Source organism: Rousettus aegyptiacus, unplaced genomic scaffold (genome assembly GCF_014176215.1).
Source record: "Rousettus aegyptiacus isolate mRouAeg1 unplaced genomic scaffold, mRouAeg1.p scaffold_m13_p_1, whole genome shotgun sequence".
In the NCBI taxonomy this organism is placed as follows: domain Eukaryota; kingdom Metazoa; phylum Chordata; class Mammalia; order Chiroptera; family Pteropodidae; genus Rousettus; species Rousettus aegyptiacus.
The window spans coordinates 104952001-104966796 of NW_023416284.1; the positions used below are offsets into that span (position 1 = coordinate 104952001).

The window sequence follows — 14796 nt, forward strand, 5'->3', positions numbered from 1 at the left end:
CTTTTAAATAATTCTTTTTTTTCCACCAACTTTGTTCACAACATTAACCCTTCTCTACTTAAAATGAAAATATCAGCCCTCTTGCCATTCATTCCAACATTCTTTCCCCTTTCCACGTCTCATTTACTTGTTACATACTTCCTTTTATCTTGTCTAGGATTATATTTGCACTTTCTGTGTAATCAGAATTGAGACACTCATGCTCTATATTTAGGATTGTAATGCAATAAGCCATATGAAATGCATTGCCTGTTTTCCTGTTTTTATGTGTCTAATGTGACAAAACATGCTAATCAAAGACAGGTGTCCTTGGTTTCAAAGTCAAGTGGATTATTTTACTATTATTTGTGACAATTTGTGACTGCTTTTACTTATAATATTTTCAAGGTTTATCTATGTTGTAGCATGAATCATTTTATGGACCAGTAATATTCTATTATATGAATGTAGGCCACACGACATTTATCAATCCATTAGTCTCTGAACATTTAGGTTGTTTCGACCTTTTGGCTATTATCAGTAATGCTGCTATGAACATTTGTGTACAAGTTTTTGCTTGACATATGTTTTCATTTCTCCTGCACATATGCCTAAGTATGGGATTGCAGAGTCAAATGAAAACTCCATTCTTAACTTTTTCAGGTAGGGTCAGATTGCTTTGCAAAGTGTTTTCACCACTTTATATTCCTACCAATAGTGTGTGAAAGTTCCAATTTCTTCATACCCTCACCAATATTTGTTAATGTCTGTTTTTTCATTATAGTTCTCTTAGTGAGAGGGAAGTGGAAACTCATGATGCTATTGATTTTCATTTATTCCCTTGATGGCTATTGAGGTTAAGCATCTTTCCATGTGATTGTTGAATATTTGCATACCTTCTTTGCAGAAATATATATCCAATCCCTTTTTCTATTTTATAATTGAGTTATATGGCTTTTATTATTAAGTAGTAGATATTGATTATGTATTCAGAGCTACTTTGATTTGGAGACTGCTAATTTTAAGGCTACTGTAGAACTGAGGGGAGTTGGACAGTAATAGGGCAGTTAAAATGCCACAAAGCTAGTTGTTTTTATGGAAATTCAGCATTTTTTCTTGTACAAATTCTCCTTGGATTTGTGCAAGTCTGTGGTTAACTTGCAGAGCTCTTAAAAAGTTAATTTTGGCAATTCTTGTCAATTTTTTTATTGCTCTTATGAGAAACAGATTTTTGGAGTTCTTTGCTTCATCATTTCAGAAGTCCTGCCTATGATTCATTATGTATTTTTTCTTTTCTTTTTTTAACTTTTATAGTTTTGAAGTTATAGACACTTTTGGTTAATATTACTGTGCAACAAATTATACTGAAACTTGATGGCTTAAAATAAAATCTATTCTACTATGCCCATTGATTCTGTGGGTCAAAAATTAACACAAAGCAGAGTGGGAATGGGTTACCTCTTTTCTTTCATGTTTGGGACCTCATTGGCTGCCTGCTTCTTTATCTTCTTTTGTTGAGTCTAATTTTTCTTGACATAGATAAATGTTATTCCTTGGGATTTTAGCCTTCTTTTTTTTTCTTCCCAATCTGTATTCTTTCTTTGGGTGATTTTATCTCATTGTTTCAGTCAATGGCTTCTCAAATCTATATTTACAACACATTTTCCTTTTCTGAACTTTACTCATATAGATAGCAGAGAAGTTTAAACTCAACATGTCCTAAATGTTCTTTTCAAATCTACACTTCTTACTATACTCCCTAATGAATGACTGTTTTGTTCAGCAATTTTTTTTCAAATAAGACAACAAAACTGGAAATTATCCTTCCCAATTCACTGAACTTCTTTTATTTCCTATAAATCAGAATGCTGACCTAAGTTTTTATATTGTCCAAATCTGTAGTTATACACAGAAAAAAAAAATCATTCAATGAATTTAAATCCTGAATATCGAGCACTTACTAATGGAAAGCTTTATAATTTATAAGAAAGTTTATATTAACATTAATTCAACATTATGATAGAATTAGTGTGGACTGTGGAAAACTGAAAACACAGTGAGTTCATTGGGAACAAAGACAAGGATGGAAGCATTAAATGTTTAATTATAAGATGAAGGAAATGCTTAAGGACCAGGAGAGAAGACTCTTGGATTGGCTACCTATGTTCAGAATTGATTATGGTAGGTAGTTCTAGGTGGTAAAATTCAAAACAATTTTTTCTTTTTCTTTTTTGACATTTCCAAATTTTCTTATTATTTTATCAGAAAAATACCTTTAAAACATTTTTAACTTGTTTTTATCCTCATCACATATTACTCACTGTTAAGTTTTGATTGCTTTTACTCACATTATTAATACTGACATTATGTGATTAAGATAAATATAACTTTGTGTCCAAGACCCAAGCACGTTTTTACTGAAACATGGAAAGGTAGCATAAACCATGATTGATGATTGATACTTATAAGATCATATGAAAATAATTAGGCTACTGCATAAGGCAGATAAATAGGCCAGAAGTAAAGAGAAGTAGTAAGGATGGAGGATGTTTGTAACATGGGTGGAAGATAACTTCTGCCAATTTAATGAAGAGGCTATTTATTTCTCTTCTTTATTTCTCTTGTGCTATCCCAGCATTGAACTCATTAGCTATCATGATATAGTTATGAAATCCAGAAGGCCAGAGGAGGCACTTGTTAAAATAAATGTATAGAAAGTTTGTTTTTATTAAGAATATTCTTACAGTGTAGTGTTGTATGCTGTAGTATAATTATAGTTTACATCTATATAAGCCATAGCAGCATTGTATTTAGCATCTGGCTTTCTGTATTCCCGTATAACACAGCAAGGCTGAATATCGCAGTGATTATATACGTATTCCCAGTTGTTGCATGAAGTCTTGCAAACACCACGAACAAGGTAACATTCTCTTTTTCTCTGTGTAATTTCTCTTGTTTTTTCTCTTGTTCTTCTCTGTAAAACTAGGAAAAAGTAGCTCTGATCATAAATCCAGGTTTAATCTCCTTGTGCAAATAAACAGACAGATGGATGAGTAAATAAAATTATTTAAAATATAGAAATAAACTATTTTGTTTTTCAAATCATGCCCAGGCAACTGTATTAAAAAGTTGGGATTTTATCCTTTATAAATTCATCCAACAATATTTTCTTTGACACTAGCATTGTTTTTTGCTAAATAGACTATCTTTAAATATCTAATTTGTGCATGCTTCCTCAAGAGTCAAAGAAAAAAGATATGAAAAAAATAGTCTACGTGATCTGTGTTTTAAATGGGCATCCACCTCCAACATCCCTCTCCCCCACCACAAATTACTGTGCTAGTTATAGAAAGCATAATTTTGACAACAGTTACAGTATTAGTTCATTATATTACATTTAAAAAGAGAAAGCAGTAAGAAACTCCTAAGTAGTTTTAGTCTTATCGAACAAAACAACAAACAGATTTAATTCTACATCCTGGTAATTACCTCTGCCCCCTTTATCTTCTCAAGTATCGGTTTCACTTATTGTTTTTTATATGCAACATAGAGCGAAATGTTCATATGAAGTCTCCTAATTGATTTGTTTTTCCAGAGGAAAGCATTTATTAAAAAAAAAAATTGTCCTTTCCTCCTTTCCCTATTAACAAGCATTACCTGATGGACCACAAGACACAGTGAAGAAAAAGGTCAGGAAAATACAAAGTATCTTCATTGCTGACATAGCTACTTGAGTGAAGTTGAAGTACAGCTCAAAATATTTGAGAGTTGTGCTATTCTTTGATAAAAGAGAGGTGACTTCTTGTTTTTATAGCCTTCTCAGGGTTATTACTATTCTGATTAATGCCGCCTTTCAAGATTGAGACAATATTCATGTTAAGTATTGTGAAATAGCAACAAGCAGATTAGAGGATTTAGTTGTTATGACCTCAAAGAGGCAAATGTGAACTCATCTGCAGATATATAAGCAAATAATAGGGTTAAAGACTTCTTCAATTCTTTAACTAAAAGCACATAATCAGCATCCTTACCATGTTAAACCATGTGCTTTTTCAAGCATTTATTATATCCTAAGCAGTGTTCTAAGCACTTTATGTAGATTAACTAGTTTAATCCTCATGACAATTTCTATGACACAGGAACTTCTTACTTTCCATCCTAGGAAACTGTGGCACAGAAGGACTATATTTGCCTCAGATCATACACGTAGCGATTAGTAGGGCTGAGATGGACTCTAAGGTAATGTGATGCCAGAGTCCATCTTATCAATCTCAACCTTCTTCACTCTAATAAATCACTAATGGTTGTTCTACATGTGAAGCTATCCTCTATACACATGGCCTGAACCAGACACTGTTTCTGGAACTCGATTTTTCCACAAACAGAAAGTATTCCTAGAACATAATTCTAGTACTGTCATATTAAAATTTTTTATAGTTATTCTGTAAGAATAATCAGTATAATTCTTTATATACCATATAATAACTCAGTAATAGGGTTACCTCATTCATAGGTGAAAGTCGTGTGTTAAAAGTTGAAAGAGCACTGGATTTAGATACAAAAAAACTAATCTTGAGATCTGGCTCCTCTGTTTACTAGATGTTTATTTGGGATTAATATTCATTAATAGAAGTCTCAAGATTCTCTTCTTAAAGACTGGACGGGTAGGACCACCTATACTTAGAGATTTATAGTAACAATTAAATAGATAGTGTATGTGAAAAGTAAGTGATAAGTAATTAACACATAAACACAAACAATTTGGCCAGGTATGAAAGTCCGAAAAGATGTATCCTTACAACTTAATGATTTGTGTTCTAACTCCATCACTGAGGAAAAACAAATTATAAGGGTATTCTATGATCTTAGTTTTAAAAGCAGTAATCTGGACTTCCTATTCTTTGCTTTATTTCCTATTCAAAGGTGCCTATATATTCTCAGCCAAACAATGGAAAATTTATTTTCTCAATATCCTCTTTCTAAAAACACCAAAAGAATCCTTTAAGCTGCTGGAGATTTAATAAGACCTATTACATATAAGCAGAGAAAAACAGCACGTTATGAAGATTAACTAATTTAATTTTTTAGAAAATTAAAAGGCTGGGCATTAACTTAGTGATGGCATCGATAAGAAGATGACGTAGAACAAAATGACCCATTTTTGCTTACAGAAGCTGTGTTCGTTCCATCTAAAATAAGCTATTTTTATCAGGTCGGACCATCAGCTAAACATTTATAAAATGCATTATCTTTTCCTTTTTTGCTTAAATGTGAGGTTGAGACTAGTGACACCTGAATCATAAAGATAAGTGATTATCATCTCAAATCTCCCAAAGAAGCAACACAAGTAGAACCAAACTAGATGTATAAAAAGAGAAGTTAATATATTGACTTATTGCTTAAAATTGATATCTTTGAGCTTAATTTCAGAGATCTAGATTCTAGATTTCTATTAATAAAAACTTTTTCTTTTCAGAGGAAAAGACAAAGAAATGAATATGGTCCATTGTCACAGCCTACATTCTTAACAATTATTTTTACTACATACTCAAATCACCTGAAATATTTGTCTTATAGTTCCAAAGGAACATATAATAATGAAAGCATGTGGTTTCCAAGGTAAAAGAAATGTTACAACTCATTTGTTCTCACACTTTACCTTTATATTTATAGCTGAAGGATGCTTCTTAAGTAGAAGGGTGGTAAAGGCAATGACATAAACCTTGAATCTTAAACCATCCTTAGGTAACTATTAAAATGTATGGTCTGGTGGGAAATGTTGTTCAACATCTTTTGGCTTATGTGTTTTGTCTTGATTTTGGTGACAAATTTTGTAGTTTATGAAATGTGATTTTCTATGATCCTATTACTTGTGAAAAAATTACACATAAAAGAATTGATCCTGAGCAATTTGCTGACATTTATACCACATTGTATTGCAGTGTGAAACTTACCTGCCTAATCGATACTACTACTAATTTTATAATAATAGTAATTTAAAATAACAATAAATATGTTTATTTAACTTACTTGTTTTCAATAATTACCTGGTCCAATATGTGAGAAGATATCTACCTCCTGCATTTTCAAGTCTCCTTGAGCTTAGGGTTATAGATTTTGGTTGCAAGTGAAGAAGGATAGGTAGTAGAAAAGAGGAAGTGAGGGCAAAGGGCAAGACATTGAAGTGTACACATTAATAAATGGTGAGAGAGAATGTAAGAGAAAGCCATAGCAAAGTAGGCAGGGCCTACTTTAAGTTTTACTTTTCATACAGTGTCTTAGAGATATTAATCTTAAAATATCTCCGTTAACCATTGCTTAATAGATGTTTAAGCAACATCTATTTAATAATATATATTCTTATTGTTACTGAATCATCTCCTAATATGTTTGTTTGTTAAACCATCACTTAAGTTGGTTTGAGGAAAAGTGGAATGATGTAACTATCAAAATACATTTATTACCTTTTGGTATTACATATCAGTGAGCCATCTCAAGCTAAGGAAATTAATGGGGTGATCAAAGTATTAAGTTTTAATTTTGAAAAAAATATCAGTTATCTTTTGTGATACATGTTATTATTTTCTTCTTCTTAAGTCTGACTGAATTTTAACTTATGGATTATTAATTCAATAGTTATTAAATATTCATTTCACATGTTTTACATATGATTTCCTTCTGTGGGTCAGTTCAAATTTTACTCAGAAGAAGACTCATTTTCTCACTCAATACAAGTTACTTTAACATTGCCCAACTTTAATCTTCCCTTTTCTTCAACACATTTTGGATGTGTGTGTGTGTGTGTGTGTGTGTGTGTGTGTGTGTGTGTGTGACAGAGAGAGAGAGAGAGAGAGAGAGAGAGAGAGAGAGAGAGAGAGGTGATATTTGGGCATCATTATTAAGCATTTCAATTACATTGTTTCTTTCAAGTTGTGGTCCTTCACTCTTTACCCAGAATCACAGTTGATTTTATTGTTGTTGTAATTCTGGTCTCTGCCACTCCATGTCATCAGAGAACATTTTGAAAGGGATTTTCTTTGGGGGGGGGGGGGTGATTATTATAATAATAACAGTAATCCTTGATTCATTAAAATTTTTTTTTGGTGTTTTACATTTGTCTTTATTTTAAATAAGCTTTGTTCATTATTGGCTTGTTCTATTATTTCTTAAAATAGTTTGATATTATTATTATTATTACTACTATTATTATTAATTGCCTCATCTCATTAGATGTGCAAACTCCATGAAGGCAGGAGTTTTGACAATTTTACATCAGAGCCTCAGAAAGAAGCTTTTAACCTACTTACTGAATGGAGATTGATATAAAGTTACAATAGCAATTCTGGTACCCGTCATTCACCTATAAAAATTGAGAAAATGGCACTTCTGAGAAAGTGAATGTCAGAATACACAATTTAGTTTTTGATTCTAAGGATTAAGAGATCAATTCATAAAAAGTTGTTATCTCACTAAGCATAATACCCTCTAAGGTCATCCACATGATAAGATTTTATGTTTTATGGCTGAGTAATATTTCATGAGGGTATTATGCTAAATGAAATTAGTCAAACAGAGAAATATAAATACCATATGATTTTGCTTATATGTGGAATCTAAAAAATAAAATAAAAAAATAAATAAAAATAAACTCAGATACAGAAAACAAACCAATGGTTGCCAGATGGGATAGAGGTAGTGGGGAATGGGTTAAAGGGGGAAGAGATTGAGAAGTACAAATTGGCAGCTACAAAACAGTCACTCATATTGTAATTACTATGTATGGCATAAGGTGGCTAGACTTACCGGAGAATCATTTCATAAGTTATATAAGTGTCTAACCACTCTGCTGTACAACTGAAACTAATCTAAAGTAGAATATCAACTATAACTGAAAAAAATGTTTTAAGCCACCAAAAAGAAAAGAGTTGTTATCTGTTATTTGTGTATGCATTATGATGAGGAAGAATTAATCTGTCTTCCTAAAAAGTAATTTAAAAAAGTAATTATGATTTTCCATTCTAAATATGGCTTGTGTAGAGGATAATGATGAGAGAACTGCCCTGACAGGATGTACAGACTGTATACCAAGCATATTCTTCACGATTCCATTTTCTATTTTTATTTTTTATATTTACCAAAAGCTTGGTTCTGCTGAGATGTTCAATAAGTAATAGCAAGTGTTTATTGAACATTTACTACATATCAGTTATTACCTGAACTGATTGGAATAATATACTTATTATTCCAATTAGACATAACAATAATTTATGAAGTATATATTATTTATTGTCATCAATGCATAATGAGCTAAAAGAGGCTTAGAAGTATTCATTTAATAACATGGTCAAAGTCACTATATACTGGTAATTACTGTTGCTGACATTAGATCTCAAAGCAGCCTTATGCTTGAACCCATGTTCTTATCCACTACACCAGAATCAATGAATTTATAAATGGACTAATTTCTGAAAGATAATAATGAGTTTTTCTAATTTCTTGGTATCTTTTTATAGCACAGCACAAAACTATGTAAGTTTTAGTAAGTGACAGGTGACTGACAGACCCTAAAAATAAAAGGTGAATTCATGCCCAGAAGCAGCAGATTTACTAAAATCAATGTTTCTCTGAACTTCACAATTTTTAGAATCAACTGAGATAATTAAAAAAACACACTCCTAGTCACCACCCATAAATAATTTGATTCTGTTATTCAGTGATGTGGTTCAGAAAATCACACTTTTAAGTAAATACCCCCAAATCTTTCTAATGCTTACACAGCTCAAGTACCAATGATTTAGTCACACCCTCTGCTCTTGCCAGGCTTATCTCTGTAATTTCTCCCATTTGTATTATCATTTGCATCACTTCCTTTGCTCTCATTAACTGATGCCTTGAATGCAGAATGAACCATATTTTTCTCCCCAACAAGCCCGGAGAGCATGAATACTCCACAATGGGTAGATCTAAATCCTCTTTAAAGGCATATTGTAATATCATGAATGGACTAAACTGAGTGTGACTACCACTTTTTGGCCATGTGCTTGGGCAAAATGGGTTTCCATTCTGAATCTCAGCTCACTTAGGGGTATTGGGAATAAAATTAGTCATCTTACATAGATTATGTATAAATCAAAAAATGTAAGATTAGTGCTTACTCTGATCTAAATTACTGCTTCTCCTCTTCAGTTTTTTACCCTCTACATTTTACTGTGCTCCAAGTTCATAAGCTACTTTTCCACCAGAAAATTTTGACCTTTGATATTTTACATGTTTCATAAGTCAGGAGACCACCTACGGAGGAAGAAATATAATATAATAAATATAATATAATATGATACAATATGATATGATATGAAATGTATGTATACATACATGTATATTTGTGTGTGAATATATATGTATATATGTTGACACAAATATATTTGGAGGTGAAAAGAAAAAAATCAAAAGAATAAAGTAAGAATAAAACAATTGAAAAAATTAAATCATAAAATCTGAGAATATTCATCTATATTTTTCATAGTCCTTATAGAAATATGTCCCTTGATAATGTCACAGGTAAAGTCCAATTTTTCTTTACTTCTCTACCATGCAAAAGCCCTACTGCAAAGTCTCTATGTTATTAAAATTAGCACAATGCATAGTACATCTGAGAAAATAGCTTCTAATCTAAGGTCACAGAGGTAAGAATTTATTTTAGAAACTAAAGTAAAACTAAAGAATATAGAGAGCTCTCAAATGCCTGCTCACATCCATTTGAAAGTTGTTCATAGACTCTCAAAATAAAAAAAGAAAAAACAAGACATAAAGTATTTTCAAAATTCATTTAATACAGTTCCTTACTTCTCAGCATCCATACCCTTGACAAAGTCAGTTTGATACCCCGTGACTAGACTGACTGGTTTCAAGATATATAATGAGCCTATTTTTTGATGGAAAAAACTGGAGTTGAACCTTAAGCATGACTTCACTAGAAGATCTTTTGAGATCCAGTTTCTTTACCTATAAAATGGCGATTTTAATATCAAAATTATTGAACTGTATTGTGTATTAAATGAGATAGTGCAGGAACTTGACAAAAAAGGTACTCAATACTTTTAAAATTACTGAATTCTTACTATGTATTGTCATAATTCAAGATTCTAGGATAGAGCAGTAGGCAAGAAAACAAATCACAACCAAGCCTGGAACTTAATTTTTACATATGACTCAACACAGGCATTGTACTAAGTGAACAAGGATGAATTCTGCCATCCTGAGAAAGGGGTAGCCAACAAAGGGTGTCTCACGTAGAGATACATAGTTGAATATTTCTGAGACAACAATGTGTGTGAGAGACATAAAGCAGACCGGTGAGCTGAATTTAGTGGTAGAGGGAAGGTCAGGATGTGACAGCGGTTTCATTGCATTGGGCTTTTTAAACCATAGTGAAGTGGTGGATTTTATTACGTATTTAATAAAAGCTCTTTAAGAATTTGTGAATTCACTCTTGCTCCTAGTAGAGATCAATCTGGAAGGAAGTAGGGACAGAGTCAGGAAAGGACTTTTCAGAGACTACTATACTGGTCTATGGGGAAAGAGATGGTGGCTTAGATAAGACATCTCTCTGAGCCGCTAATACATTGTTTTCCTCACTTTTTACTCTCCCCATGGTTTTACTCAATCCTCTTCATTTTGAACCTACCTACACTTGTACCTCTCAGGTCTGAAGGCAGATGAGGAGAGCCTGTCCCTGATGTTCTGACCTATTGTCAGGTCACTAATCATTGATATGTATCTGTCCCCTCCTCCTGGCTTCTGGTCAGGCGTGGGTTGGACTCTCTGTGCTTTCTTAAGGAACAATCTGATAACGCGATATACTGAGCCATGTGGGAGTTTAGAGAAGAGGGTTTTTCTTTGATCTTATAATGTATGTGCACTTTAGGGGCCATTCATGTCCCCCAGTAATGTTACTATCTAATTCGTAGAAGAAAAAAAAAATGTTTCAAGTTAATTGAGGATAAATGCTTGAGAGAGAAAAGGGAGAGTGGGAGAGAGGGAAGACACAGATCGATTAGTAGAGGGATGCAGCTCTGAAGTGTTGCCAGAACAGTGTTTCCTGAACTCTGTTGTGCATATGACTCACCTGTGTCCTTGTTAAAATGCAGATTCTAGTTTATTGGGTAAGGGACAAGGCAGAAAACTCCATGTCTTGTAAGCTCACTAGTGGTATAAATGCTCTTGGTTTGTGGAGCACATTGTGAGTATGGAGGCCCTTGAGTATATTACCTAAGCCATCAGAGCTGTTCTACTGGCCCTATCGACCATATCATCATAGGAAAAGGAGATCCCCTTGCACAAGAGTGTGGCGATAATAATAGATCACAAGTGCATTGTTGCCGTGATGATTGTTCTTTGACCCATCATTAATGCATGTTTTGTTGTGGTGGAAGTTGATATAGGGAACTGGAATATAAACATGAGTTTTGGTTGCAGGGTTTTCAGGAAAATGAAATTCTCTAGTTAATCTCTTTTCCAGGCAGTGAGGTAAGTAGAAGTTGAGGGAAAAAAATTAGTCAGGGAAAGATACAGATCTCATCAGCATTTTTTCCCTGTAAGATGCAAAGGCAAGCACTTAAAAAGAATATGTATTAAGGAAGAGATATTCCCAGTAAAAATAAAGTAGTGAGGTAAATTTAAGTTTATATTTTATGTTAGGGCTAAAAATATAAAGAGTTAAACGATTACTGTTCTGCTTGTAATCTCAGGGCTAGCAGTTATGCCTTCCAAATTCTTTCAATCAATGTTCTTCATCACAGATTTAGCCATGTCCTGGTGATTTAATCCTGGATTCTTCATCTATACTATTTTACTAGCTCTATATTTACTTAGATTATACATAGTAATCTGGACAGAACTTCAAAAATTCACTTCTATAGCTTTCAAGGAAAAATTCCAATAAATATGTTTTTTTGCAGGAATGTGTGTCAAAAAGAAGAAAAACATTAAAAATAACAATTCCCACTGATGGTAAGCTTCTTTTTAAAGCAAGAACAATGAGATTATATATAGGAAGCTCTCTAGACTTTGGGATGAAGGCATATCCATATTTATAGTTCACCGTGTGGCTCATAGTTTAGTTTACTGAATTTAGAAGATCACTGAATCTAAGGCCAATGGAGTTGGACTATAGCTGAAACATTTCACCAATACACCTCAGAAAAATGAAAGAGAACCTTCATGCTCTCATTTAAGGCTTAGTAGTTTTCAGTGATGTTGTCTGTTAATGATTCCCTTGCAGTCTTTTGGGTAGTGACTTCAAGTTTTTGATCTCTGAACCTCCAGTTTTCATTTAGAAAACTTTATTGCCCTTGTTTTTAAACTACTTCCCTAGCTTCCACAGATATCCATGGAAATGCAATAAAATTATGTGGGTGTGAGTTATTAAACAATTTGTCTCCGAGCCACAGACATTCTACTTTCAACCTTGCAGGCCGCAAGTCTCTCCTGTCTCCTACAGGGTCCTGCTGTGCCTTCTGTGTTGTGCTTGATGGCCAATATGTTCTCTTTTTAAGTGGCCTGTCAGTCCTCACCACCTGTGAGTTTGCTTACAACTCTGCTGTTTGTTTATGGCTTTGCTTTCCATTATTATTTTAGTTCCTGGCAGGGGTTACTTCTCTCCCATATTTCTATTGCTATCATGCTGCTCCAACTGAAGTCTGGGCTCTTTTTTCCTGACCAAATCATTACTCATTTTTCAAGGTTCCCAAATGGGATGCTCATGAAATCTTAATTTCCTACACCTCCCTCGTGTGACACTATAATGTTTCATGTTACTATCATAAACAGTTTTCCCCCAATTCTCTGCCTTGCGTAGAGCTATGACTATGTTTCTCACATCCTAGCTATAAAACCTCAAGACTTTTTCTAGATTTGGCTGTACTTTCCCTACCTCTTCCCTACACTGGACTGTCTCGCCTCTTGCCTATAACACTCTAGCTTTTGGGTTCTTCTTTTGTCTACTATGGAAAGCTACCTTCTAATAAACATAATCAGATAATTAACAATTTTCAAATTGCATTTTGTCTAAAAATTCTGTCTGTTTATAGCTATAAGAAATCTGAATTTTTTCTCTCTCTGATATATTACCAGAACCAGCTATCTCTGAGGTTTTTTGTTTGTTTTTGTTTTTAAAGTGTCATTTGCCCAATGATATGAAGTCTCAAACATAAATATGAGAAAGAAATCTAATTAAAAACCCAAACATATACATGAAACAGTCCTGAAAGACATAAGAAAAGGAGTATAAATTTATAATTTTTTTATTATCTAATACATTAACCAGAAGCCAAAGCAATAATAATATTCTTTTCTAAGTCTGTTTTTCTTAATAATTGAATGTCATCATCTCAATAATTTGCATCCATACTTTGAACAATTTTGTGACTTGATCTTTGAACTGGTGTTTTTCCTTTCTGAGTATATGATGGCTGCTGTTGATTGATCTGATTATCATAGGTAACTGAATGCAACATCTTATACATGTAGGTTGTCTGCCAAGATGTACACATGTACACATACACACATAAACACTGAGAAATGTGATCAAAAGTTTGTCTCCATTCTGGTTTAAATTATTATTTTCGATAAAGAGTAAATCACTCTATATAGATCAAGAAAAAAAAAAGAATTTGTTTTAAGGCCAAAAAACATGTCAAATGCAAATTCAACAAAATCTGATTTTGAAAAGAGGTGGCTGGAATGATGAACTGTAACTCACATCAGTTGTTTGGTTTATTACCCTAACTACTCTCTTCTGCCAGTTCACCTGGTCCATTATCCCTTTTCATAACTAACTCCCTTTCATCCTTCGTGCACACATAGCATGATATCAGCCCCAACCTGATTTGACATAAACTTTCAACTCATATATTCAACATTGGTTGCAATATTTTTTCCCCTGAAACATAGGGTAAACAGATTGTATATCTTTAGTAAAATAGAAGATATGCTGTCACAAAGAAACAGAAATTATGTCCAATAAGAAGTAGGTGATTAAAATCTGATTTAACATAAGCATTGACTTTTACATTGATATACACACACACACATACATATGTGTATATACACTTGTGTGTATGTGTGTGTGTGTATATATATATATATACATACCATGTATATATATACACATATATATATACATGCATACCAGTCACTATGCTACAAATTGGAAAACTAAGTGTTGCCATCTCTATTTTATACTTAAGGGAAACAAAACTTAGACAAATTAAGTAACTGCTCAAGGTTATACAACTAGCAAATATAAGACTCAATTTGCCTAAACCATCTGACTCCAGACAACATGACATCAAGACCTGTGTCTAGACAATTTGCCTACTCTATATAACAAAACCAAGTTAACCAAAACATATATACTTAGAGGTCAAAGTATAGAAGAAGCAAAACCATATGAGACAAAAATTAATCATGCCTGTCAAATAAATTTTCTGGGAAAAATAGCTTTCTAAGATAATATATGTTGGTATAAATATTGCTCCTATGTGATAGCAGTAAACTTTTCTAAATATGAAAGCATCAGGCCTTCATTTTGATGCTCCTTAACATTCAACCCTCCCTTTTAATTCCAGCTATTCTTATTCTTTGCTCAGAAGGAAAATTCTTATAATTTGGCTTCCCATGTAAATTGCCCATAGGGAAAATATACATTTGTCAGACCAATACGTATGATTAAAATGCCCAAGAATATAATTTCTTATTATAGTTATGAAATTAGCATGCTGTATTAAACAATGTAAGCTCATATTGCAGGCGAGTCTC

At 32.9% G+C, this 14796-nt stretch overlaps 1 protein-coding gene across 1 annotated transcript; it reads right to left on the reverse strand.

Moving 5' to 3' along the window:
- Positions 1-2719: 2719 nt before the first annotated feature.
- On the reverse strand, positions 2720-3694 carry DEFB113 (defensin beta 113). The gene is made up of 2 exons (XM_036236342.1): positions 3637-3694; positions 2720-2961 (listed from the first exon to the last, which is right to left on the reverse strand). Exons 1-2 carry the CDS (start codon positions 3692-3694, stop codon positions 2720-2722), a joined length of 300 nt encoding a protein of 99 aa, XP_036092235.1.
- Between the last annotated feature and the right edge of the window lie 11102 nt (positions 3695-14796).

Excerpts from the sequence above, each read along its gene's own strand:
- DEFB113 (XM_036236342.1), bottom strand. The coding sequence starts at position 3,694 with ATGAAGATACTTTGTATTTTCCTGACCTTTTTCTTCACTGTGTCTTGT. Across the intron at positions 2,962-3,636 it reads TGTGTCTTGTGGTCCATCAG|TTTTACAGAGAAGAACAAGA; the intron begins GTAATGCTTGTT and ends ACTTTTTCCTAG.